This window comes from Electrona antarctica (assembly GCF_951216825.1).
Source record: "Electrona antarctica genome assembly, chromosome: 1".
NCBI lineage: Eukaryota > Metazoa > Chordata > Actinopteri > Myctophiformes > Myctophidae > Electrona > Electrona antarctica.
In genome coordinates, this window is record NC_136806.1 from 970,857 (window position 1) to 996,783 (window position 25,927).

The following is a 25,927-nucleotide window of genomic DNA, read 5'->3' on the forward strand; positions in this document are numbered from 1 at the left end:
ACCGCTGTAGTGGCGAAATGATTTCGGCTCGTCAGAAATTTTCAGTAGCACCGAAGAGCCGACTTTAGGACGGTACCCCCCCCCCCCCCGAACCTCAAGTGACGTCACATTGTAGGCTCTACAGAACCCAACCCACTTTTATTGGGCTTTAAAATAAGAGTATGAATCGCGCCATAACACAACACAAAGTGGACTTTCCTTCTCCAGGATTTCTGAATGACAACAAGGCAGAAGGCACTGTTATCAATGCACTGTTTATTGCCAAAAGTATCTGTAAAAAAAATAAAAGTAAACACCACATATAATATTTGACTACAGCACTAACTTCACCTGCAGAAAATATACTATTAAAAAATAATGTACAGTATAATATCTACTCAGCCAATCAATGACAGGCTTGACATTAAACTGGGGAAATGTAACCGTTCTCCATTTCACACACACACACACACACACACACACACACACACACACACACACACACACACACACACACACACACACACACACACACACACACACACACACACACACACACACACACACACACACACACACACACACACACAGTATAACATTGTGTTTTAACTTAACTCAAGTACAAAAATGCTCTTCGATCCATTCTCTACGATGCAGAGACAGAAGCCACCACAGGGAGGCAGTGTGGTCGACAGTGGAAAGGTGTAGAAGTAAGTAATAAAAAAAAAGAAAAAAACGATAGTTTCTTTCTAGTAGTCTTTGCTCCAGAAGGGATTCGAGCCGTCCGCCGCGTCCCGTGCGGTCCACCGCTGAGGTTCGGTATTGTAGTTCTGACCTCGGGGAGAGGAGGGGTCACTGCTTTAGTGTAGTTCTGACCTTTGACCTCTGGGAGGAGAGGGGTCACTGCTTCTGTGAAGTTCTTCAAAAGTGTGGCGACACTTCACTTACAGCTGGGCAGTGGCGTGCACAGACATTTAGAGGGGCAGGAGCTCAAGTGAAAAAAGGGCACCTTGTGCAGCGCGTGGAACCGGGCGGTTGCCTTAATAGTGTGATATTTATAGATTTTGGGGCCTAAATAATATATTAGAAGCTTTTTTAATCAATAATTTATCAATGTCACCATGGTCCACATACTGTACAGTGTACACTGTAAAAAAGAAAAAAACATTTCTTTTTTCAAAAGGGCACATTTGTCCAGAGGGAAAAGGGCAGGGGGTGATCTAGCACCCCCTAGTGTCTATCTGTGCACGCCACTGCAGCTGGGGTCTACTCTGTGATGACACTTCACTTAAAGCTGGGGTCTACTCTGTGATGCGTCACACAGAAGGACATTCTACGACACACGAAGGAGGCTTCATAGCGGTCGATGTATAAATGTTTATAATTACGTATAACAACCTGATTTTTTAAGTACCCTAGGCTGGCAGAACATTCTCTACAACACCATGGACAACACTCCACACGTCCCAGACTCCTCTCCCTTCTCTAAAACACCATGGACAACACTCCACACGTCCCAGACTCCTCTCCCTTCTCTTAAACACCCTGGACAATGCTCCACACGTCCCAGACTCCTCTCCCTTCTCTAAAACACCATGGACAACACTCCACACGTCCCAGACTCCTCTCCCTTCTCTACAACACCATGGACAACACTCCACACGTCCCAGACTCCTCTCCCTTCTCTACAACACCATGGACAACACTCCACACGTCCCAGACTCCTCTCCCTTCTCTAAAACACCATGGACAACACTCCACACGTCCCAGACTCCTCTCCCTTCTCTACAACACCATGGACAACACTCCACACGTCCCAGACTCCTCTCCCTTCTCTAAAACACCATGGACAACACTCCACACGTCCCAGACTCCTCTCCCTTCTCATTGCAATCAGAGCTGCAGACTCTTGACTATAGTCTAGACCTCTACAGACATGCATCTTAGCCCGTAGCACTAACTCGATACCACCATTTCTGTGTCATTGCTATATATCTCGTGTTGTGTTCATAGCAGACTCCTCACTCAAATGTGCACTTGCAGTTTGGGCAACTCTAAAGCAAACTCCACATGCCCCAACATTTCATTTACCTGCCATAGTGTCAACCCCTTCCTTACCCCTGTGTGGGATCGCTGGTTAGACTGGCATAGTGTCAACCCCTTACCCCTGTGTGGGATCTGTGGTTAGACTGGCATAGTGTCAACCCCTTCCTTACCCCTGTGTGGGATCTGTGGTTAGACTGGCATATTGTCAACCCCTTACCCCTGTGTGGGATCGCTGGTTAGACTGCCATAGTGTCAACCCCTTACCCCTGTGTGGGATCGGTGGTTAGACTGGCATAGTGTCAACCCCTTACCCCTGTGTGGGATCTGTGGTTAGACTGCCATAGTGTCGACCCCTTACCCCTGTGTGGGATCGGTGGTTAGACTGGCATAGTGTCAACCCCTTCCTTACCCCTGTGTGGGATCTGTGGTTAGACTGGCATATTCTCCGATACCGGTATGACAAATAAGGGCCGATACCGATACAGTACCGGGACATCTCTAGTTATGAGCTGTTACGCATAAGTATAAACATTTATAATGAGTAATTGTGCTTCTATTCTATGCTGCATCATAGACCCCGCCTTTAAGTAAAGGATCCTGCGGGGGGCGGGGCTATTTGGGTCGGCCCATCTCTACCGGGGGAGGGGCTATTTGGGTCGGCCAATCTCTACCGGGGGAGGGGCTATTTGGGTTGGCCCATCTCTACCAGGGGAGGGGCTATTTGGGTCGGCCCATCTCTACCGGGGGAGGGGCTATTTGGGTCGGCCCATCTCTACCGGGGGAGGGGCTATTTGGGTCGGCCCATCTCTACCGGGGGAGGGGGGAGTCTTCGGACTTCTCCCTCTTCACAGCGACCTCCTCCTCCTCCTCCTCCTCCCCTCCCCCCACTGGTGGTTTGCTCCGCCTCTTCCTCTGGCGCTTGGCTGCCTCCTCCTTCACGGGTGGTTTGGCGTCTCCCTCGGCGACCTCCTCCTCCTCCTCCTCCCCCCCTCCCCCCGCCGGTGCTTTGCTCCGCCTCTTCCTCTGGCGTTTGGCCGCCTCCCCCTTGGCGGGCGGCGGTTTGGCGTCTCCCTGGGCGGAGACCCCGTTGGGGTGGGCGTGCTCGCAGACCGTCGGCCCCGCCCACTCGGGGATGTCCAGCCCCAGCAGTGACATCACGTGGGTCATGACCTCGTCGATGTAGGCGTGGATACGCAGGTGGGCGTGTTTGTCCTGGCGCACGCACACACACACACACACACGGGGGGGAATACAATGACAATCGATTAATTCACCTCCATTGAAACACTGCAAAAGCCCGGTCACCCTTAGTTTAAAATAATGTTGAAGTAGATTGTGGATTTAATGGGCAACCAGTGAAGTGCAGTGTGTGTGTGTGCAATTTTGGCATTTTGCAGACGCTCTTAATCCAGAGTGATTTACATGTGTGTTTGTTTGTGTGTGTGTGTGTGTGTGTGTGTGTGTGTGTGTGTGTGTGTGTGTGTTACATGCTTGGTGGCCTGCCCTTAAGCCACAGGGATCTTCAGAAGGTGCTTATCTGAAGACCGGAGTGATCTCATGTTAGGCTTTGCAAGCAGTAGGTCTGAGATATAGGGCGGAGTCAGCCCATGTAATGTACCTTATATGGTCCTAGATATAGGGTGGAGTCAGCCCATGTAATGTACCTTATATGGTCCTAGATATAGGGCGGAGTCAGCCCATGTAATGTACCTTATATGGTCCTAGATATAGGGTGGAGTCAGTCCATGTAATGTACCTTATATGGTCCTAGATATAGGGTGGAGTCAGCCCATGTAATGTACCTTATATGGTCCTAGATATAGGGCGGAGTCAGCCCATGTAATGTACCTTATATGGTCCTAGATATAGGGTGGAGTCAGCCCATGTAATGTACCTTATATGGTCCTAGATATAGGGTGGAGTCAGCCCATGTAATGTACCTTATATGGTCCTAGATATAGGGCGGAGTCAGTCCATGTAATGTACCTTATATGGTCCTATATATAGGGCGGAGTCAGCCCATGTAATGTACCTTATATGGTCCTAGATATAGGGTGGAGTCAGCCCATGTAATGTACCTTATATGGTCCTAGATATAGAATAGAGTCAGCCCATGTAATGTACCTTATATGGTCCTAGATATAGGGTGGAGTCAGCCCATGTAATGTATACCTTATATGGTCCTAGATATAGAGTGGAGTCAGCCCATGTAATGTACCTTATATGGTCCTAGATATAGAGTGGAGTCAGCCCATGTAATGTACCTTATATGGTCCTAGATATAGGGCGGAGTCAGCCCATGTAATGTACCTTATATGGTCCTAGATATAGGGCGGAGTCAGCCCATGTAATGTACCTTATATGGTCCTAGATATAGAGTGGAGTCAGCCCATGTAATGTACCTTAAAGTGATTAAAATCATTTAAAAAAAAAAAAGTATTTGAAAAACCAAGACGTTTGGGTGGATCAGACCTTCATCAGGACAGACAGTGAAGGTCTGATCGACTGAAACGACCACCTAATAAAGAGCAACATTTGTTGTCTGACAGTGTCTGACCTTTTCTCTGTTTTTCAAAGATACCCTTTTAAATATACGCTCTATTGCCCTACGCACCTGTCACTAGCCTTCTGAGGTGTGCATCGGCCTTTTGCTAAAAAAGTTAAAATAATTTTGAAATAGATTGTGGATTTAATTAATGGGCAACCAGTGAAGTGTGTGCGTGCGTGTCCTACATGCTTGGTGGCCTGCAGATTGTGCGTGTGCGTGCGTGTCCGTGTGTGTGTGTGTGTGTCCGTGTGTGTGTGTGTGCGTGTCCGTGTGTGTGTGTGTGTGTGTGCGTGCGTGTCCTACATGCTTGGTGGCCTGCAGGTTAACGATGGCCACCTTGCCTCCGTTCTTCTTGGTCAGCAGAGGGAGGTTTCCGGCCGGTCGGATCTGCAGCGACGTGCCCAGAGTCAGCGCCAGGTCTGCCCTCCTGGAACACAGACAACACTGGGTTAATACAGACAAGACTGGGTTAATACAGTCAACACAGGGTTAATAATGCCAGGTGGCTCAGGGATAGAGTGACCGGATGGAAACCGCAAGGTTCCCGGTTCGATCCCTGTGGGCTCCCCCAGAGTCAATGTCCAAGTGTCCTTGAGCAAGACTCTGAACCCCTAATTGCTCCCGATGTGCAGGTTGGTGCCTTGTATGGTTTCCACCGCCATCAGTGTATGAATGTGTGTGTGAATGGGTGAATGGTGCATTTATATAGCACCATTATCCAAGGCGCTTTACAGAGATTGTGCATCAACTCACACATTCATACACCGATGGCGGATGAAACCATGCAAGGCACCAGGCAGCACATCAGGAGCAATTATGGGTTCAGAGTCTTGCTCAAGGACACTTGGACATTGACTCTGGGGGAGCCCACAGGGATGGAACAGGCGACCTTACGGTTACCATCCGGCCACTCTACCGCTGAGCCACCGCCGTGAATGGGTGACTGTAATGCACAATCTCTGTAAAGCGCCTTGGATAAAAGGGCACTGTATAAATGCACCGTTTACATGGAAACAGTTCAAACGGAAAAAAAACATAAATCCAATCCCCAGTATTATGCTGTGCTGCGTGTAAGGTTTCAGCAGGACACGAGGTTGAAGCGAGGCCTGCGACGATGCCACATAACGGCTGAGATAATACAGCCCTCCTTTTCACACAACAGGGTAAATGATGACATAAACGGCACATTTATCGACAAGGAGAGGTGTGTGTTCTGCAGGCGGAGCGGAGCTGCTTTTGTGTCGACTAAAAGGCAACAGAAACATATGATTAACCCATTCTGGGCGGGAACCCCTTTTGGTGTTTTAACTAAACATTATGTTATGATTTAGCTATTGAAAAATAGCAGATCTACAAGCTCATAGCGCGCCACCGAGTGGCGCGCTACGAGCTTGTAGGTCTGCTATTTTTGAAAAATCGTTAAAATGTGGCGCAAATCATTGAATATATATTTCAGAGTAAACATTTTTAATTAAAATATTTGCTTCTGGGGGGGTCCCTGGAACTACATATTTTGAGATGGGGGTCCGTGGGCCCAATAGAGATAATTCTGGGGGTCCTTGACAAGAAAAAGGTTGAGCACCACTGACAGAAACATGGGTTTTTCAGAAAAATGTTAGGATTTAGAAGCCTTTTTTTAATCAACCTCAGTCCAAAATGGGTTAAAGGGACGAACAGGAAAGGAGACGGGGGGGGGGTGGGGGGAGGGGTCGGTGTGTTGCGCCAGAGGACAGTCACCATGCAACTCCCACGTGACCAAACCACGAACAATTCAGGGCTCTTCAATACTACAATATCTAGTGTGTGTGTGTGTGTGTGTGGGGGGGGGGGGGGGGGGGGGGGGGAGATGGGGAGGGGGAGAGGGGGGGGTCTCTGCTTAATATCTCTCTCTCTCTCATTCAGGGCATCCTTGACCTGAAACCGCTGAGTGTTGACGCCTCGACCTCCTACAGGCGGATGAAAAGGCTCACCTTATGTATCTTAGATGGCATTTTTATGTAGACTTATAGCTTGCTTAATGTAAGTCGCTCTGGATTAAGAGGGTCTGCTAAATGCCTAAATTGTAAATTGTAAAGTGGTGAGGTGCACGAGTGAATGTGGATGGAGGATTTGTGGTGACCCATTTCGGGTGCCGCGGCACCGACAGAATACATCAGATACATCAGAAATGGTCATAAAGAATCACAAGTAAGCCAAGAACCTATAATCCATCTAAAGGGCCTTGAAAACGAGGAGCGAGGAACACAGGCGTTGTCGCCTGGATCAGCGACAGGTCTACTACAGGTCTGGATCAGCGACAGGTCTACTACAGGTCTGGATCAGCGACAGGTCTACTACAGGTCTGGATCAGCGACAGGTCTACTACAGGTCTGGATCAGCGACAGGTCTACTACAGGTCTGGATCAGCGACAGGTCTGCTACAGGTCTGGATCAGCGACAGGTCTGCTACAGGTCTGGATCAGCGACAGGTCTGCTACAGGTCTGGATCAGCGACAGGTCTACTACAGGTCTGGATCAACGACAGGTCTACTACAGGTCTGGATCAGCGACAGGTCTACTACAGGTCTGGATCAGCGACAGGTCTACTACAGGTCTGGATCAGCGACAGGTCTACTACAGGTCTGGATCAGCGACAGGTCTACTACAGGTCTGGATCAGCGACAGGTCTACTACAGGTCTGGATCAGCGACAGGTCTACTACAGGTCTGGATCAGCGACAGGTCTACTACAGGTCTGGATCAGCGACAGGTCTACTACAGGTCTGGATCAGCGACAGGTCTACTACAGGTCTGGATCAGCGACAGGTCTGCTACAGGTCTGGATCAGCGACAGGTCTGCTACAGGTCTGGATCAGCGACAGGTCTGCTACAGGTCTGGATCAGCGACAGGTCTGCTACAGGTCTGGATCAGCGACAGGTCTACTACAGGTCTGGATCAGCGACAGGTCTACTACAGGTCTGGATCAGCGACAGGTCTACTACAGGTCTGGATCAGCGACAGGTCTACTACAGGTCTGGATCAGCGACAGGTCTACTACAGGTCTGGATCAGCGACAGGTCTACTACAGGTCTGGATCAGCGACAGGTCTACTACAGGTCTGGATCAGCGACAGGTCTACTACAGGTCTGGATCAGCGACAGGTCTGCTACAGGTCTGGATCAGCGACAGGTCTACTACAGGTCTGGATCAGCGACAGGTCTGCTACAGGTCTGGATCAGCGACAGGTCTACTACAGGTCTGGATCAGCGACAGGTCTACTACAGGTCTGGATCAGCGACAGGTCTACTACAGGTCTGGATCAGCGACAGGTCTACTACAGGTCTGGATCAGCGACAGGTCTACTACAGGTCTGGATCAGCGACAGGTCTACTACAGGTCTGGATCAGCGACAGGTCTACTACAGGTCTGGATCAGCGACAGGTCTGCTACAGGTCTGGATCAGCGACAGGTCTACTACAGGTCTGGATCAGCGACAGGTCTGCTACAGGTCTGGATCAGCGACAGGTCTCCTCCAGGTCTGGATCAGCGACAGGTCTGCTACAGGTCTGGATCAGCGACAGGTCTGCTACAGGTCTGGATCAGCGACAGGATCAGCGACAGGTCTGCTACAGGTCTGGATCAGCGACAGGTCTGCTACAGGTCTGGATCAGCGACAGGTCTACTACAGGTCTGGATCAGCGACAGGTCTACTACAGGTCTGGATCAGCGACAGGTCTGCTACAGGTCTGGATCAGCGACAGGTCTGCTACAGGTCTGGATCAGCGACAGGTCTGCTACAGGTCTGGATCAGCGACAGGTCTACTACAGGTCTGGATCAGCGACAGGTCTACTACAGGTCTGGATCAGCGACAGGTCTACTACAGGTCTGGATCAGCGACAGGTCTACTACAGGTCTGGATCAGCGACAGGTCTCCTCCAGGTCTGGATCAGCGACAGGTCTCCTCCAGGTCTGGATCAGCGACAGGTCTGCTACAGGTCTGGATCAGCGACAGGTCTGCTACAGGTCTGGATCAGCGACAGGTCTGCTACAGGTCTGGATCAGCGACAGGTCTGCTACAGGTCTGGATCAGCGACAGGTCTGCTACAGGTCTGGATCAGCGACAGGTCTACTACAGGTCTGGATCAGCGACAGGTCTGCTACAGGTCTGGATCAGCGACAGGTCTGCTACAGGTCTGGATCAGCGACAGGTCTGCTACAGGTCTGGATCAGCGACAGGTCTGCTACAGGTCTGGATCAGCGACAGGTCTGCTACAGGTCTGGATCAGCGACAGGTCTACTACAGGTCTGGATCAGCGACAGGTCTGCTACAGGTCTGGATCAGCGACAGGTCTGCTACAGGTCTGGATCAGCGACAGGTCTGCTACAGGTCTGGATCAGCGACAGGTCTGCTACAGGTCTGGATCAGCGACAGGTCTACTACAGGTCTGGATCAGCGACAGGTCTACTACAGGTCTGGATCAGCGACAGGTCTACTACAGGTCTGGTGAAGAGGGGCGCGACAACGCAAGCATATAATAAAAATAAGCTAAACCGAATCCAGGTCTGGTGAGTCGCGGGCGTGTGCACAAAACGAGCACGCACGCAAAAAAATCCCGGGACCGCGATCACGTAAAATACGCTTGCGTTGTCGCACCGCGACCGCTCCGCGCAAAAACGCAGGTCTCATTGGAAATGAACTATAGGCGCGTTTTATCGCTCCCCGTTTGCAACTAGAGTATGTAGTGCTATCTGTGCATACAACTAGAGTATGTAGTGCTATCTGTACATACAATGCTATCGAAGTTACATAAGTTGAGCCTTTGCATACGCCTGTAAGACGGTTGCAGAGGCTATAGGGCAAGTGCTACGGGCTAAGATGGAGTCTGAAGTGAAGATGTTGAGGTTTTCAGACTACAGCGGAAGATTGGGAGGACTAGGATACCCTAAACAGACATACATCATCCATCATCATTTTTCGACTGCGGTCGAGATCGTGGATTTCACAATATCACGCCAGACTTCCCGGTCCTTCATTGCCATCCCCAGTTCCTGCTTACTGATGCCTGCAGCCTGTGTCCCTAGCGAAGACATCAGGGAACCACAGTTTTCTACCTCTGGTCTGCTTTGAGGCAGGACTCCAGAGAAGAAGGGCAGATATAACCTCAATGTCAGACATACATAGACACAGACACACAGACACATAGACACAGACACATAGATACAGAGACACAGACACACAGACACATAGATACAGAGACACAGACACACAGACACAGACACATAGACACAGACACACAGAGGGACACACAAAGCCAGTCATTGGAGCGGCGTGTAAGGTGTGTCTGCAGCTCAAAAAACACACTATGGTCTCAATTTTCATCCATGCTAAAGCCCTTATCCACCCACTGGTCACTCTGATGGGGTTTAGTCATAGGGCTCTATGTTCATCCATGCTAAAGCCCTTATCCACCCACTGGTCACTCTGATGGGGTTTAGTCATAGGGCTCTATGTTCATCCATGCTAAAGCCCTTATCCACCCACTGGTCACTCTGATGGGGTTTAGTCATAGGGCTCTATGTTCATCCATGCTAAAGCCCCTTATCCACCCACTGGTCACTCTGATGGGGTTTAGTCATAGGGCTCTATGTTCATCCATGCTAAAGCCCCTTATCCACCCACTGGTCACTCTGATGGGGTTTAGTCATAGGGCTCTATGTTCATCCATGCTAAAGCCCTTATCCACCCACTGGTCACTCTGATGGGGTTTAGCCATAGGGCTCTATGTTCATCCATGCTAAAGCCCTTATCCACCCACTGGTCACTCTGATGGGGTTTAGTCATAGGGCTCTATGTTCATCCATGCTAAAGCCCTTATCCACCCACTGGTCACTCTGATGGGGTTTAGTCATAGGGCTCTATGTTCATCCATGCTAAAGCCCTTATCCACCCACTGGTCACTCTGATGGGGTTTAGTCATAGGGCTCTATGTTCATCCATGCTAAAGCCCTTATCCACCCACTGGTCACTCTGATGGGGTTTAGTCATAGGGCTCTATGTTCATCCATGCTAAAGCCCTTATCCACCCACTGGTCACTCTGATGGGGTTTAGTCATAGGGCTCTATGTTCATCCATGCTAAAGCCCTTATCCACCCACTGGTCACTCTGATGGGGTTTAGTCATAGGGCTCTATGTTCATCCATGCTAAAGCCCTTATCCACCCACTGGTCACTCTGATGGGGTTTAGTCATAGGGCTCTATGTTCATCCATGCTAAAGCCCTTATCCACCCACTGGTCACTCTGATGGGGTTTAGTCATAGGGCTCTATGTTCATCCATGCTAAAGCCCTTATCCACCCACTGGTCACTCTGATGGGGTTTAGTCATAGGGCTCTATGTTCATCCATGCTAAAGCCCTTATCCACCCACTGGTCACTCTGATGGGGTTTAGTCATAGGGCTCTATGTTCATCCATGCTAAAGCCCCTTATCCACCCACTGGTCACTCTGATGGGGTTTAGTCATAGGGCTCTATGTTCATCCATGCTAAAGCCCCTTATCCACCCACTGGTCACTCTGATGGGGTTTAGTCATAGGGCTCTATGTTCATCCATGCTAAAGCCCTTATCCACCCACTGGTCACTCTGATGGGGTTTAGTCATAGGGCTCTATGTTCATCCATGCTAAAGCCCCTTATCCACCCACTGGTCACTCTGATGGGGTTTAGTCATAGGGCTCTATGTTCATCCATGCTAAAGCCCTTATCCACCCACTGGGCACTCTGATGGGGTTTAGTCATAGGGCTCTATGTTCATCCATGCTAAAGCCCTTATCCACCCACTGGTCACTCTGATGGGGTTTAGTCATAGGGCTCTATGTTCATCCATGCTAAAGCCCCTTATCCACCCACTGGTCACTCTGATGGGGTTTAGCCATAGGGCTCTATGTTCATCCATGCTAAAGCCCTTATCCACCCACTGGTCACTCTGATGGGGTTTAGTCATAGGGCTCTATGTTCATCCATGCTAAAGCCCTTATCCACCCACTGGTCACTCTGATGGGGTTTAGTCATAGGGCTCTATGTTCATCCATGCTAAAGCCCTTATCCACCCACTGGTCACTCTGATGGGGTTTAGTCATAGGGCTCTATGTTCATCCATGCTAAAGCCCTTATCCACCCACTGGTCACTCTGATGGGGTTTAGTCATAGGGCTCTATGTTCATCCATGCTAAAGCCCTTATCCACCCACTGGTCACTCTGATGGGGTTTAGTCATAGGGCTCTATGTTCATCCATGCTAAAGCCCTTATCCACCCACTGGTCACTCTGATGGGGTTTAGTCATAGGGCTCTATGTTCATCCATGCTAAAGCCCTTATCCACCCACTGGTCACTCTGATGGGGTTTAGTCATAGGGCTCTATGTTCATCCATGCTAAAGCCCTTATCCACCCACTGGTCACTCTGATGGGGTTTAGTCATAGGGCTCTATGTTCATCCATGCTAAAGCCCTTATCCACCCACTGGTCACTCTGATGGGGTTTAGTCATAGGGCTCTATGTTCATCCATGCTAAAGCCCTTATCCACCCACTGGTCACTCTGATGGGGTTTAGTCATAGGGCTCTATGTTCATCCATGCTAAAGCCCTTATCCCTAAAACTACTTTGCCTTTTACTATTTTGAAAAACATTTTTGAATAGTTCAACTAGCCGATCGACATGTTGTGAGCTTGTAGAACGGCTATTTTAACTATTGAAAAATATATATATTTTTTTAAATAAACAAAAAGGCTAAGTAGTTTAGGGATAAGGGGTTTAGCATGGATGAACATAGAGCCCTATGACTAAACCCCATCAGAGTGACCAGTGGGTGGATAAGGGCTTTAGCATGGATGAACATAGAGCCCTATGACTAAACCCCATCAGAGTGACCAGTGGGTGGATAAGGGCTTTAGCATGGATGAACATAGAGCCCTATGACTAAACCCCATCAGAGTGACCAGTGGGTGGATAAGGGCTTTAGCATGGATGAACATAGAGCCCTATGACTAAACCCCATCAGAGTGACCAGTGGGTGGCTAAGGGGCTTTAGCATGGATGAACATAGAGCCCTATGACTAAACCCCATCAGAGTGACCAGTGGGTGGATAAGGGGGTTTAGCAAGGTTGAACATAGAGCCCTATGACTAAACCCCATCAGAGTGACCAGTGGGTGGATAAGGGCTTTAGCATGGATGGACATCTATGCTGTGAGTGAGGTTCACCTGCTGGCCTCTTCCGAGCGGCTCAGTTCCTTGTCAGGCAGAGGATCCTCCCAGTCCAGGATGGAGCTGATCAGCTTCCCTCTGTTGGAACATCACGCACGCACGCACGCACGCACAAACGACACACACACACATACAAACACTATTAACACATTTTGTGCCCAAGACGTCTGTGGACGCCTTGGGTATTACCGCACGTGCATAGCCCAAGACGTCTGTGGACGTGTTTGAAAAAAATTATATATATATATATATATATATATATATATATATATTTTTTTTTTATATTATTAAAAAAAATCAAAACAATGATTTCTTTTTTTTTTAAATACGTGGTGCCAAAGTTTGTGTTTTCGCCATTGAGAATGCATTTGGCGTTTAAATTAAATAACTCAGAAACTATAAAACATTTCAAAGTAAAAAGTTCCAGCATGTGTCTCCACAGTCAGCTGAATTATAAAAAATGTGAATGGATTTTCTAGGTGAAAGTGATTTTGGGCAGTTTTGCGTGGGCTCTCAATGTGTTAACCCATTGACACCCGAGACCCGATTCTACAAAAAAGTCTTCTAAATCCTGACAGTTTTCTGAAAAACATATTTTTCTATGTCAAGGACCCCCAGAATTATCTGGGGTGAAAATATGTTGTTCCAGGGAGAAGCAAAGATACGAGTTAAAAACGTTCGCTGTGAAAGAATACATACACATTCAGGGATTTGCGAGTGCCGTGCTACGAGCTTGTAGATCTGCTATTTTTTTTTCAACGGCTAAAGTTTAAAATAATGGTTGAAGTGGTTAGAAGCTATGAGGTGTGACACAGATGTGTCCATGTGTCCATAATAGTTTTCGGTCATGGATCAGTCAGCTCGGTCCCCTCGGTGCCAAATGGTGTGAATCCGTTCTCCAGTCCAGAACCTCCTCCGTTTCTTCACAGCCATTTAAGACGCGACACTTGACAACGCGCGTCAATATGTGTCACTATGTGTCACTATGTATGCAAATCAAATGCCTTGTTATTGTGGAGCTTTTGCTCTCAGCGTGAGTCATAATCCATTCTGGGCGGGAACCCCTTTTGGTGTTAGCATTATGTTATGCTTTAGCTATTGAAAAATAGCAGATCTACAAGTTCATAGAGCGCCACCGAGTGGCGCTCTATGACCTTGTAGGTCTGCTATTTTTGAGAAATCGAAGAAATACATAGACATAGAAACGTAGCTTTTTCAGAAAACTGTCAGGATGTAGAAGACATTTTTAGAATCTGATCTCAGGTCAAAATGGGTTAAACCATTTAAAGTGTGTGTGTGTGTGTGTGTGTGTGTGTGTGTGTGTGTGTGTGTGTGTGTGCTAGCGTGCGTGCGTGCGTGCGTGCGTGCGTGCGTGCGTGCGTGCGTGCGTGCGTGCGTGCATGCGTGCGCAAGAACACTGTCAACATTAATTCTTCACAACAGACTTTTTCTGGCTAGCTGTTCACGCTGTTTGACCGTGTCATTGATTAGCCGCTGTGCATATCGATGTGCCGTTTCATTCTCTCGTTGTGTCACATCCAATGTAACTGAGGTCTCCGTTTGACCGTTTCATTCTCTCGTTGTGTCACATCCAATGTGACTGAGGTCTCCGTTTGACCGTTTCATTCTCTCGTTGTGTCACATCCAATGTGACTGAGGTCTCCGTTTGACCGTTTCATTCTCTCGTTGTGTCACATCCAATGTGACTGAGGTCTCCGTTTGACCGTTTCATTCTCTCGTTGTGTCACATCCAATGTGACTGAGGTCTCCGTTTGACCGTTTCATTCTCTCGTTGTGTCACATCCAATGTGACTGAGGTCTCCGTTTGACCGTTTCATTCTCTCGTTGTGTCACATCCAATGTGACTGAGGTCTCCGTTTGACCGTTTCATTCTCTCGTTGTGTCACATCCAATGTGACTGAGGTCTCCGTTTGACCGTTTCATTCTCTCCTTGTGTCACATCCAATGTGACTGAGGTCTCCGTTTGACCGTTTCATTCTCTCCTTGTGTCACATCCAATGTGACTGAGGTCTCCGTTTGACCGTTTCATTCTCTCCTTGTGTCACATCCAATGTGACTGAGGTCTCCGTTTGACCGTTTCATTCTCTCGTTGTGTCACATCCAATGTGACTGAGGTCTCCGTTTGACCGTTTCATTCTCTCGTTGTGTCACATCCAATGTGACTGAGGTCTCCGTTTGACCGTTTCATTCTCTCGTTGTGTCACATCCAATGTGACTGAGGTCTCCGTTTGACCGTTTCATTCTCTCGTTGTGTCACATCCAATGTGACTGAGGTCTCCGTTTGACCGTTTCATTCTCTCGTTGTGTCACATCCAATGTGACTGAGGTCTCCGTTTGACCGTTTCATTCTCTCGTTGTGTCACATCCAATGTGACTGAGGTCTCCGTTTGACCGTTTCATTCTCTCGTTGTGTCACATCCAATGTGACTGAGGTCTCCGTTTGACCGTTTCATTCTCTCCTTGTGTCACATCCAATGTGACTGAGGTCTCCGTTTGACCGTTTCATTCTCTCCTTGTGTCACATCCAATGTGACTGAGGTCTCCGTTTGACCGTTTCATTCTCTCCTTGTGTCACATCCAATGTGACTGAGGTCTCCGTTTGACCGTTTCATTCTCTCGTTGTGTCACATTCAATGTGACTGAGGTCTCCGTTTGACCGTTTCATTCTCTCGTTGTGTCACATTCAATGTGACTGAGGTCTCCGTTTGACCGTTTCATTCTCTCGTTGTGTCACATTCAATGTGACTGAGGTCTCCGTTTCATTCTCTCGTTGTGTCACATTCAATGTGACTGAGGTCTCCGTTTGACTTGATTTTCTCTTTTCTCGCCCGTCTGTATTTTATCCCGTTTTAGACCTGAGCTCGATTCTACAAAATGTCTTCTAAATCATGACGGTTTTCTGAAAAACAGCCACGCAGTCACACTTTAGCTATTGAAAAATAGCAGATCTACAAGCTCATAGCGCGCCACCGAGTGGCGCGCTATGAGCTTGTAGGTCTGCTATTTTTTGAAAAACCGGGAAAATGCTGCACAAATCTTTGAATATAATATTCTTTCAGAAGACTTAATTTTATTTCGACGTCAGGTCTAAATGGGTTAATGGCACGCGTGCGTGGCTGCAGGAGAGCCGCATGTCGTGTGGACGCGATAAGGACATGTTAACCCCCTTATGGTCGCCTGCGTGGCTGCAGGAGAGCCATGTCGTGTGGACGCGATAAGGACATGTTAACCCCCTTATGGTCGCCTGCGTGGCTGCAGGAGAGCCATGTCGTGTGGACGCGATAAGGACATGTTAACCCCCTTATGGTCGCCTGCGTGGCTGCAGGAGAGCCATGTCGTGTGGACGCGATAAGGACATGTTAACCCCCTTATGGTCGCCTGCGTGGCTGCAGGAGAGCCATGTCGTGTGGATGCGATAAGGACATGTTAACATGTTTACCTGCAGGTCCGGAGGCCTCTGGAACGCACCACGTCACAGTGGCGTCCGGTTGGTTTCAGCCCCATCACCCCGATCACCGTGTCCCTCACATACTGCCTGGAGGAAACACACAAAACAATTATTTCAGAAGAGCGAATTCAGTAACAGGTTTTTATCCCAGACATGCAGCACAGAGAGACTTACGAACTCCTTTATACCAAGGGCCATTTAGACTATATAATGAATCAATTCACTCGATTAAATCTGCAGTTGATTTAGTCGAACAAAATGAGTTTTGTCGGGCCGTGATGCCGTCGTGACTCGTAATGACTGTTTGTTTTTTTCACTTGTTGAAAATAGCAGATCTACAAGCTCACAGCGTTGTGAGCTTGTAGATCTGCTGTTTTCAGCATTCAACCAAGTGTCTAAATTACTTACTGGATCTCTTGTCCACTAGTCCCTTCCTAACATTTTAGTCTAGTTTTAATTTGTTGACGAAATCTGACTCTGTTTGACCAGAATGGAACAGAGCCTTCATTAGCATCATTAACACTGACTCTGTTTGACCAGAATGGAACAGAGCCTTCATTAGCATCATTAACACTGACTCTGTTTGACCAGAATGGAACAGAGCCTTCATTAGCATCATTAACACTGACTCTGTTTGACCAGAATAAAACAGAGCCTTCATTAGCATCATTAACACTGACTCTGTTTGACCAGAATGGAACAGAGCCTTCATTAGCATCATTAACACTGACTCTGTTTGACCAGAATGGAACAGAGCCTTCATTAGCATCATTAACACTGACTCTGTTATGACCAGAATAAAACAGAGCCTTCATTAGCATCATTAACACTGACTCTGTTTGACCAGAATGGAACAGAGCCTTCATTAGTATCATTAACACTGACTCTGGTTGACCAGAATGGAACAGAGCCTTCATTAGTATCATTAACACTGACTCTGTCTGACCAGAATGAAACAGAGCCTTCATTAGCATCATTCACACTGACTCGGTTTGACCAGAATGGAACAGAGCCTTCATTAGCATAATTAACACTGACTCTGTCTGACCAGAATGGAACAGAGCCTTCATTAGTATCATTAACACTGACTCTGTTTGACCAGAATGGAACAGAGCCTTCATTAGCATCATTAACACTGACTCTGTTTGACCAGAATGGAACAGAGCCTTCATTAGCATCATTAACACTGACTCTGTTTGACCAGAATGGAACAGAGCCTTCATTAGCATCATTAACACTGACTCTGTTTGACCAGAATGGAACAGAGCCTTCATTAGCATCATTAACACTGACTCTGTTTGACCAGAATGGAACAGAGCCTTCATTAGCATCATTAACACTGACTCGGTTTGACCAGAATAAAACAGAGCCTTCATTAGCATCATTAACACTGACTCTGTTTGACCAGAATGGAACAGAGCCTTCATTAGCATCATTAACACTGACTCTGTTTGACCAGAATGGAACAGAGCCTTCATTAGCATCATTAACACTGACTCTGTTATGACCAGAATAAAACAGAGCCTTCATTAGCATCATTAACACTGACTCTGTTTGACCAGAATGGAACAGAGCCTTCATTAGTATCATTAACACTGATTCTGGTTGACCAGAATGGAACAGAGCCTTCATTAGTATCATTAACACTGACTCTGTCTGACCAGAATGAAACAGAGCCTTCATTAGCATCATTCACACTGACTCTGTTTGACCAGAATGGAACAGAGCCTTCATTAGCATAATTAACACTGACTCTGTCTGACCAGAATGGAACAGAGCCTTCATTAGTATCATTAACACTGACTCTGTTTGACCAGAATGGAACAGAGCCTTCATTAGCATCATTAACACTGACTCTGTTTGACCAGAATGGAACAGAGCCTTCATTAGCATCATTAACACTGACTCTGTTTGACCAGAATGGAACAGAGCCTTCATTAGCATCATTAACACTGACTCTGTTTGACCAGAATGGAACAGAGCCTTCATTAGCATCATTAACACTGACTGTTTGACCAGAATGGAACAGAGCCTTCATTAGCATCATTAACACTGACTCTGTTTGACCAGAATAAAACAGAGCCTTCATTAGCATCATTAACACTGACTCTGTTTGACCAGAATGGAACAGAGCCTTCATTAGCATCATTAACACTGACTCTGTTTGACCAGAATGGAACAGAGCCTTCATTAGCATCATTAACACTGACTCTGTTATGACCAGAATAAAACAGAGCCTTCATTAGCATCATTAACACTGACTCTGTTTGACCAGAATGGAACAGAGCCTTCATTAGTATCATTAACACTGACTCTAGTTGACCAGAATGGAACAGAGCCTTCATTAGTATCATTAACACTGACTCTGTCTGACCAGAATGAAACAGAGCCTTCATTAGCATCATTCACACTGACTCGGTTTGACCAGAATGGAACAGAGCCTTCATTAGCATAATTAACACTGACTCTGTCTGACCAGAATGGAACAGAGCCTTCATTAGTATCATTAACACTGACTCTGTTTGACCAGAATGGAACAGAGCCTTCATTAGCATCATTAACACTGACTCTGTTTGACCAGAATGGAACAGAGCCTTAATTAGCATCATTAACACTGACTCTGTTTGACCAGAATGGAACCAGAGCCTTCATTAGCATCATTAACACGGACTCTGTTTGACCAGAATGGAACAGAGCCTTCATTAGCATCATTAACACGGACTCTGTTTGACCAGAATGGAACACAGCTTTCATTAGCATCATTAACACGGACTCTGTTTGACCAGAATGGAACAGAGCCTTCATTAGCGTCATTAACACTGACTCTGTTTGACCAGAATGGAACAGAGCCTTCATTAGCATCATTAACACTGACTCTGTTTGACCAGAATGGAACAGAGCCTTCATTAGCATCATTAACACTGACTCTGTTTGACCAGAATGGAACCAGAGCCTTCATTAGCATAATTAACACTGACTCTGTTTGACCAGAATGGAACAGAGCCTTCATTAGCATCATTAACACTGACTCTGTTTGACCAGAATGGAAAAGAGCCTTCATTATCATCATTAACACTGACTCTGTTTGACCAGAATGGAACAGAGCCTTCATTAGCATCATTAACACTGACTCTGTTTGACCAGAATGGAAAAGAGCCTTCATTAGCATCATTAACACTGACTCTGTTTGACCAGAATGGAACCAGAGCCTTCATTAGCATCATTAACACTGACTCTGTTTGACCAGAATGGAACCAGAGCCTTCATTAGCATCATTAACACTGACTCTGTTTGACCAGAATGGAACAGAGCCTTCATTAGCATCATTAACACTGACTCTGTTTGACCAGAATGGAACAGAGCCTTCATTAGCATCATTAACACTGACTCTGTTTGACCAGAATGGAACCAGAGCCTTCATTAGCATCATTAACACTGACTCTCTTTGACCAGAATGGAACAAAGCCTTCATTAGTATCATTAACACTGACTCTGTTTGACCAGAATGGAACAGAGCCTTCATTAGCATCATTAACACTGACTCTGTTTGACCAGAATGGAACAGAGCCTTCATTAGCATCATTAACACTGACTCTGTTTGACCAGAATGGAACAGAGCCTTCATTAGCATCATTAACACTGACTCTGTTTGACCAGAATGGAACCAGAGCCTTCATTAGCATCATTAACACTGACTCTCTTTGACCAGAATGGAACAAAGCCTTCATTAGTATCATTAACACTGACTCTGTTTGACCAGAATGGAACAGAGCCTTCATTAGCATCATTAACACTGACTCTGTTTGACCAGAATGGAACAGAGCCTTCATTAGCATCATTAACACTGACTCTGTTCGACCAGTACGTACGTACGTATACAATTACACACCAACAATAGCAGGCACGTTTCTCACATTCCACTACGTATGTAGTTATGTACTGAACATACCTGCCACATTTCTCACACTCTTCTACGAACATGTTTCCATGGAGCTCCGCGAGCAGGTCCCTAGAGGGCAGAGACAAACAACAGGGGAGGGAGGGGGGGGGGGTTACTATTTTAACATGTACAATGTAGGCATTGTTATAGAGCACAAATGGGCAACTGGCGGCCCCCGGGGGCCACATGCGACCCTCACCTGCACTTACTGTGGCCCTCAGGTTAATATCAGATATATTATTGATTTCAGCTGTTGTTACAATTCCAGACATGCAAACATGACCCGCTTTTGTATGTCCAATGTGTTTGGATTTAGTTCATAAAACGGTCACATTTTTTCAGGATTTCAATTAAAATATAGCAAAAAATAGCTGATTTACAAGCTCAAAACGCGTTGCATCGGCTATTTTTGCTACGACAGTAATATGCAACGTGGCCCCTCTGGAGTGAGTGTGGAGATATAGTGGCCCTCTGGAGTGAGTGTGGAGATATAGTGGCCCTCTGGAGTGAGTGTGGAACTATAGTGGCCCTCTGGAGTGAGTGTGGAACTATAGTGGCCCTCTGGAGTGAGTGTGGAACTATAGTGGCCCTCTGGAGTGAGTGTGGAACTATAGTGGCCCTCTGGAGTGAGTGTGGAACTATAGTGGCCCTCTGGAGTGAGTGTGGAAATATAGTGGCCCTCTGGAGTGAGTGTGGAACTATAGTGGCCTTCTGGAGTGAGTGTGGAACTATAGTGGCCCTCTGGAGTGAGTGTGGAACTATAGTGGCCCTCTGGAGTGAGTGTGGAACTATAGTGGCCCTCTGGAGGGAGTGTGGAGATATAGTGGCCCTCTGGAGTGAGTGTGGATCTATAGTGGCCCTCTGGAGTGAGTGTGGAACTATAGTGGCCCTCTGGAGTGGGTGTGGAGATATAGTGGCCTTCTGGAGTGAGTGTGGAACTATAGTGGCCCTCTGGAGTGAGTGTGGAACTATAGTGGCCCTCTGGAGTGGGTGTGGAGATATAGTGGCCTTCTGGAGTGAGTGTGGAGATATAGTGGCCCTCTGGAGTGAGTGTGGAACTATAGTGGCCCTCTGGAGTGAGTGTGGAACTATAGTGGCCCTCTGGAGTGAGTGTGGAAATATATTGGCCCTCTGGAGTGAGTGTGGAGATATAGTGGCCCTCTCCATCATCAAAGTTGCCCACCCCTTAGAGACCAGGATTACTGCATGTTTTTTGTGGGGGTAGCTACCCTAGGGGACACGGGGAGAACATGCAAACTCCACACAGAAAGGCCCTTTCGCCAACCCTGGTATGGGCACTGGTGACGCGGAGGAGAGAACACGCATACCAGCGCCCACAGTGGGAATCGAACCCAGAACCCTCTAGCTGTGAGGCGACAGCACTACCGACTGTGCCACCACCGATGACGGCACCGGTCATATTTGGTCATATTTGTTTTTTTAACGGTAAAAAAAAAATATATAACACATAAGTTGAAGCGGAGGGAGATGTGGATCAACGGGGTCAGGGCGATAATGGCGTCGACGCATACATGCAGCGCGGGACCTTGGGGCTGGAGCGCTGGAATGCAGCAGAGAGCTCTCATCTTTATCCCATTCTGGGCGGGAACCCCTTTTGGTGTTTTAAGCATTATGTTATGCTTTAGCTGTTGAAAAATAGCAGATCTACAAGCTCATAGCGCGGCACCGAGTGTCGCGCTACGAGCTTGTAGGTCTGCTATTTTTGAAAAATCGTGAAAATGTGGCGCAAATCTTTGAATATATATTCTTTCAGAGCGAGACATTTTAAGTCAAATCTTTGCTTCTGGGGTGTCCCTGGAAATGGAACAACATATTTTCAGTTGGTTGGTCTGCAGCCAAATACAGAACATTCTGGGGCTCCTTGACATGAAAAGGTTGAGAACCACTGATATAGAAACATGAGGTTTATCAGAAAATTGTCATGATTTAGAAGCCTTTTTTTTATTTCAACGTCAGGCCTAAATGGTTTAAGCATGGAAATATTCTAATGTCTCTCATCTCCATATTATAACCTTTCTGTGGGTTTTGTGCGCGCGGTTTATTTTATGTAAATGAATGGCCTATACTTCAGGTTGGCTCTTTCAGGCCAAGAATCCCTTATATTAGCCGAGAGAGAGATTAATTAACCCATTTTGGCCTGACCTCGAAATTTAAAAAGAATCTTCTAAATCCTCCAGTTTTCTGAAATAAATATTTTCACGATTTTTCAAAAATAGCAGACCTACAAGCTTGTAGCGCGCCACTCGGTGGCGCGCTGAGCTTGTAGGTCTGCTATTTTTCAATAGCTAAATTATAACATAATGTTTAAAACACCAAAAGGGGTTCCCGCCCAGAATGGGTTAATCCCGTTATTAACTATTGGGAGTAGTGTGAGCAAACTCTTCACTTTACACCTTGTGTTTTTTGGCAGGTGCTTAAAAAGCTCCTGAACTACATGTACACAATACACTACCTCTGCTAATGACCGTAGCGGACACTTTGTCATGATGCTGTGGTTTGTTTGTCTCAAGGAGTTGCGTTGGGGTGGTCTGGTTGTCTCAAGGAGTTGCGTTGGGGTGGTCTGTTTGTTGCAAGGAGTTGCGTTGGGGTGGTCTGTTTGTTGCAAGGAGTTGCGTTGGGGTGGTCTGTTTGTTGCAAGGAGTTGCGTTGGGGTGGTCTGTTTGTTGCAAGGAGTTGCGTTGGGGTGGTCTGTTTGTTGCAAGGAGTTGCGTTGGGGTGGTCTGTTTGTTGCAAGGAGTTGCGTTGGGGTGGTCTGTTTGTTGCAAGGAGTTGCGTTGGGGTGGTCTGTTTGTTGCAAGGAGTTGCGTTGGGGTGGTCTGGTTGTCTCAAGGAGTTGCGTTGGGGTGGTCTGGTTGTCTCAAGGAGTTGCGTTGGGGTGGTCTGTTTGTCGCAAGAGTTGCGTTGGGGTGGTCTGGTTGTCTCAAGGAGTTGCGTTGGGGTGGTCTGGTTGTCTCAAGGAGTTGCGTTGGGGTGGTCTGGTTGTCTCAAGGAGTTGCGTTGGGGTGGTCTGTTTGTCTCAAGGAGTTGCGTTGGGGTGGTCTGTTTGTTCCAAGGAGTTGCGTTGGGGTGGTCTGGTTGTCTCAAGGAGTTGCGTTGGGGTGGTCTGGTTGTTCCAAGGAGTTGCGTTGGGGTGGTCTGTTTGTTCCAAGGAGTTGCGTTGGGGTGGTCTGGTTGTCTCAAGGAGTTGCGTTGGGGTGGTCTGGTTGTTGCAAGGAGTTGCGTTGGGGTGGTCTGGTTGTCTCAAGGAGTTGCGTTGGGGTGGTCTGGTTGTCTCAAGGAGTTGCGTTGGGGTGGTCTGGTTGTCTCAAGGAGTTGCGTTGGGGTGGTCTGGTTGTCTCAAGGAGTTGCGTTGGGGTGGTCTGGTTGTTGCAAGGAGTTGCGTTGGGGTGGTCTGGTTGTCTCAAGGAGTTGCGTTGGGGTGGTCTGATTGTCTCAAGGAGTTGCGTTGGGGTGGTCTGGTTGTCTCAAGGAGTTGCGTTGGGGTGGTCTGGTTGTCTCAAGGAGTTGCGTTGGGGTGGTCTGGTTGTCTCAAGGAGTTGCGTTGGGGTGGTCTGGTTGTCTCAAGGAGTTGCGTTGGTCTGGTTGTCTCAAGGAGTTGCGTTGGGGTGGTCTGGTTGTCTCAAGGAGTTGCGTTGGGGTGGTCTGGTTGTTCCAAGGAGGTGCGTTGGGGTGGTCTGGTTGTTCCAAGGAGTTGCGTTGGGGTGGTCTGGTTGTTCCAAGGAGGTGCGTTGGGGTGGTCTGGTTGTTCCAAGGAGTTGCGTTGGGGTGGTCTGGTTGTCCCAAGGAGTTGCGTTGGGGTGGTCTTGTTGTCTCAAGGAGGTGCGTTGGGGTGGTCTGGTTGTCTCAAGGAGTTGCGTTGGGGTGGTCTGGTTGTTCCAAGGAGTTGCGTTGGGGTGGTCTGGTTGTTCCAAGGAGGTGCGTTGGGGTGGTCTGGTTGTTCCAAGGAGTTGCGTTGGGGTGGTCTGGTTGTTCCAAGGAGTTGCGTTGGGGTGGTCTGGTTGTCCCAAGGAGTTGCGTTGGGGTGGTCTGGTTGTCTCAAGGAGGTGCGTTGGGGTGGTCTGGTTGTCTCAAGGAGTTGCGTTGGGGTGGTCTGGTTGTCTCAAGGAGGTGCGTTGGGGTGGTCTGGTTGTCTCAAGGAGGTGCGTTGGGGTGGTCTGGTTGTCTCAAGGAGTTGCGTTGGGGTGGTCTGGTTGTCTCAAGGAGGTGCGTTGGGGTGGTCTGGTTGTCTCAAGGAGGTGCGTTGGGGTGGTCTGGTTGTCTCAAGGAGGTGCGTTGGGGTGGTCTGGTTGTCTCAAGGAGGTGCGTTGGGGTGGTCTGGTTGTCTCAAGGAGGTGCGTTGGGGTGGTCTGGTTGTCTCAAGGAGTTGCGTTGGGGTGGTCTGGTTGTTCCAAGGAGTTGCGTTGGGGTGGTCTGGTTGTCCCAAGGAGTTGCGTTGGGGTGGTCTGGTTGTCCCAAGGAGTTGCGTTGGGGTGGTCTGGTTGTCTCAAGGAGGTGCGTTGGGGTGGTCTGGTTGTCTCAAGGAGGTGCGTTGGGGTGGTCTGGTTGTCTCAAGGAGTTGCGTTGGGGTGGTCTGGTTGTCTCAAGGAGGTGCGTTGGGGTGGTCTGGTTGTCTCAAGGAGGTGCGTTGGGGTGGTCTGGTTGTCTCAAGGAGTTGCGTTGGGGTGGTCTGGTTGTCTCAAGGAGGTGCGTTGGGGTGGTCTGGTTGTCTCAAGGAGGTGCGTTGGGGTGGTCTGGTTGTCTCAAGGAGGTGCGTTGGGGTGGTCTGGTTGTCTCAAGGAGGTGCGTTGGGGTGGTCTGGTTGTCTCAAGGAGGTGCGTTGGGGTGGTCTGGTTGTCTCAAGGAGGTGCGTTGGGGTGGTCTGGTTGTCTCAAGGAGGTGCGTTGGGGTGGTCTGGTTGTCTCAAGGAGGTGCGTTGGGGTGGTCTGGTTGTCTCAAGGAGGTGCGTTGGGGTGGTCTGGTTGTCTCAAGGAGGTGCGTTGGGGTGGTCTGGTTGTCTCAAGGAGTTGCGTTGGGGTGGTCTGGTTGTCTCAAGGAGGTGCGTTGGGGTGGTCTGGTTGTCTCAAGGAGGTGCGTTGGGGTGGTCTGGTTGTCTCAAGGAGTTGCGTTGGGGTGGTCTGGTTGTCTCAAGGAGGTGCGTTGGGGTGGTCTGGTTGTCTCAAGGAGGTGCGTTGGGGTGGTCTGGTTGTCTCAAGGAGTTGCGTTGGGGTGGTCTGGTTGTCTCAAGGAGGTGGGTTTGGGGTGGTCTGGTTGTCTCAAGGAGTTGCGTTGGGGTGGTCTGGTTGTCCCAAGGAGGTGCGTTGGGGTGGTCTGGTTGTCTCAAGGAGGTGCGTTGGGGTGGTCTGGTTGTCTCAAGGAGGTGCGTTGGGGTGGTCTGGTTGTCTCAAGGAGTTGCGTTGGGGTGGTCTGGTTGTCCCAAGGAGGTGCGTTGGGGTGGTCTGGTTGTCTCAAGGAGGTGCGTTGGGGTGGTCTGGTTGTCTCAAGGAGGTGCGTTGGGGTGGTCTGGTTGTCTCAAGGAGGTGCGTTGGGGTTTGGGCCTTAACAACCCATTCAGGACGGGAGACCCTTTTTGGGGTTACTTGTTACTACAGTATCTACAGTATATAGCAAAAATCAGCCTCAGTCCAAAATGGGTTATTGGGTTTTAGCAGTGATGGCTGGATGGATGGACGGCTGGCTGTTTG

At 48.2% G+C, this 25,927-nt stretch overlaps 1 protein-coding gene across 3 annotated transcripts in view; it reads right to left on the bottom strand.

Moving 5' to 3' along the window:
* Positions 1-235: 235 nt before the first annotated feature.
* sirt6 (sirtuin 6) overlaps positions 236-25,927 on the bottom strand; it is a 41,333-nt gene continuing 15,641 nt past the window's right edge. The window contains exons 4-9 of one of the 3 annotated variants that reach the window (XR_013790682.1): positions 20,235-20,294; positions 16,277-16,372; positions 12,814-12,894; positions 4,877-5,000; positions 497-3,237; positions 236-427 (exon numbers count right to left, since the gene is read on the bottom strand). Coding sequence is in view for 1 of the 3 variants with exons in the window: in XM_079508445.1 (XP_079364571.1) it covers positions 2,833-3,237; positions 4,877-5,000; positions 12,814-12,894; positions 16,277-16,372; positions 20,235-20,294 (766 nt within the window). In the remaining 2 variants the exon portion in view is untranslated. Of the gene's footprint in view, positions 3,238-4,876; positions 5,001-12,813; positions 12,895-16,276; positions 16,373-20,234; positions 20,295-25,927 lie in introns of all 3 variants that reach the window. The other 2 variants (XR_013790683.1, XM_079508445.1) reach the window with 2 other exon arrangements.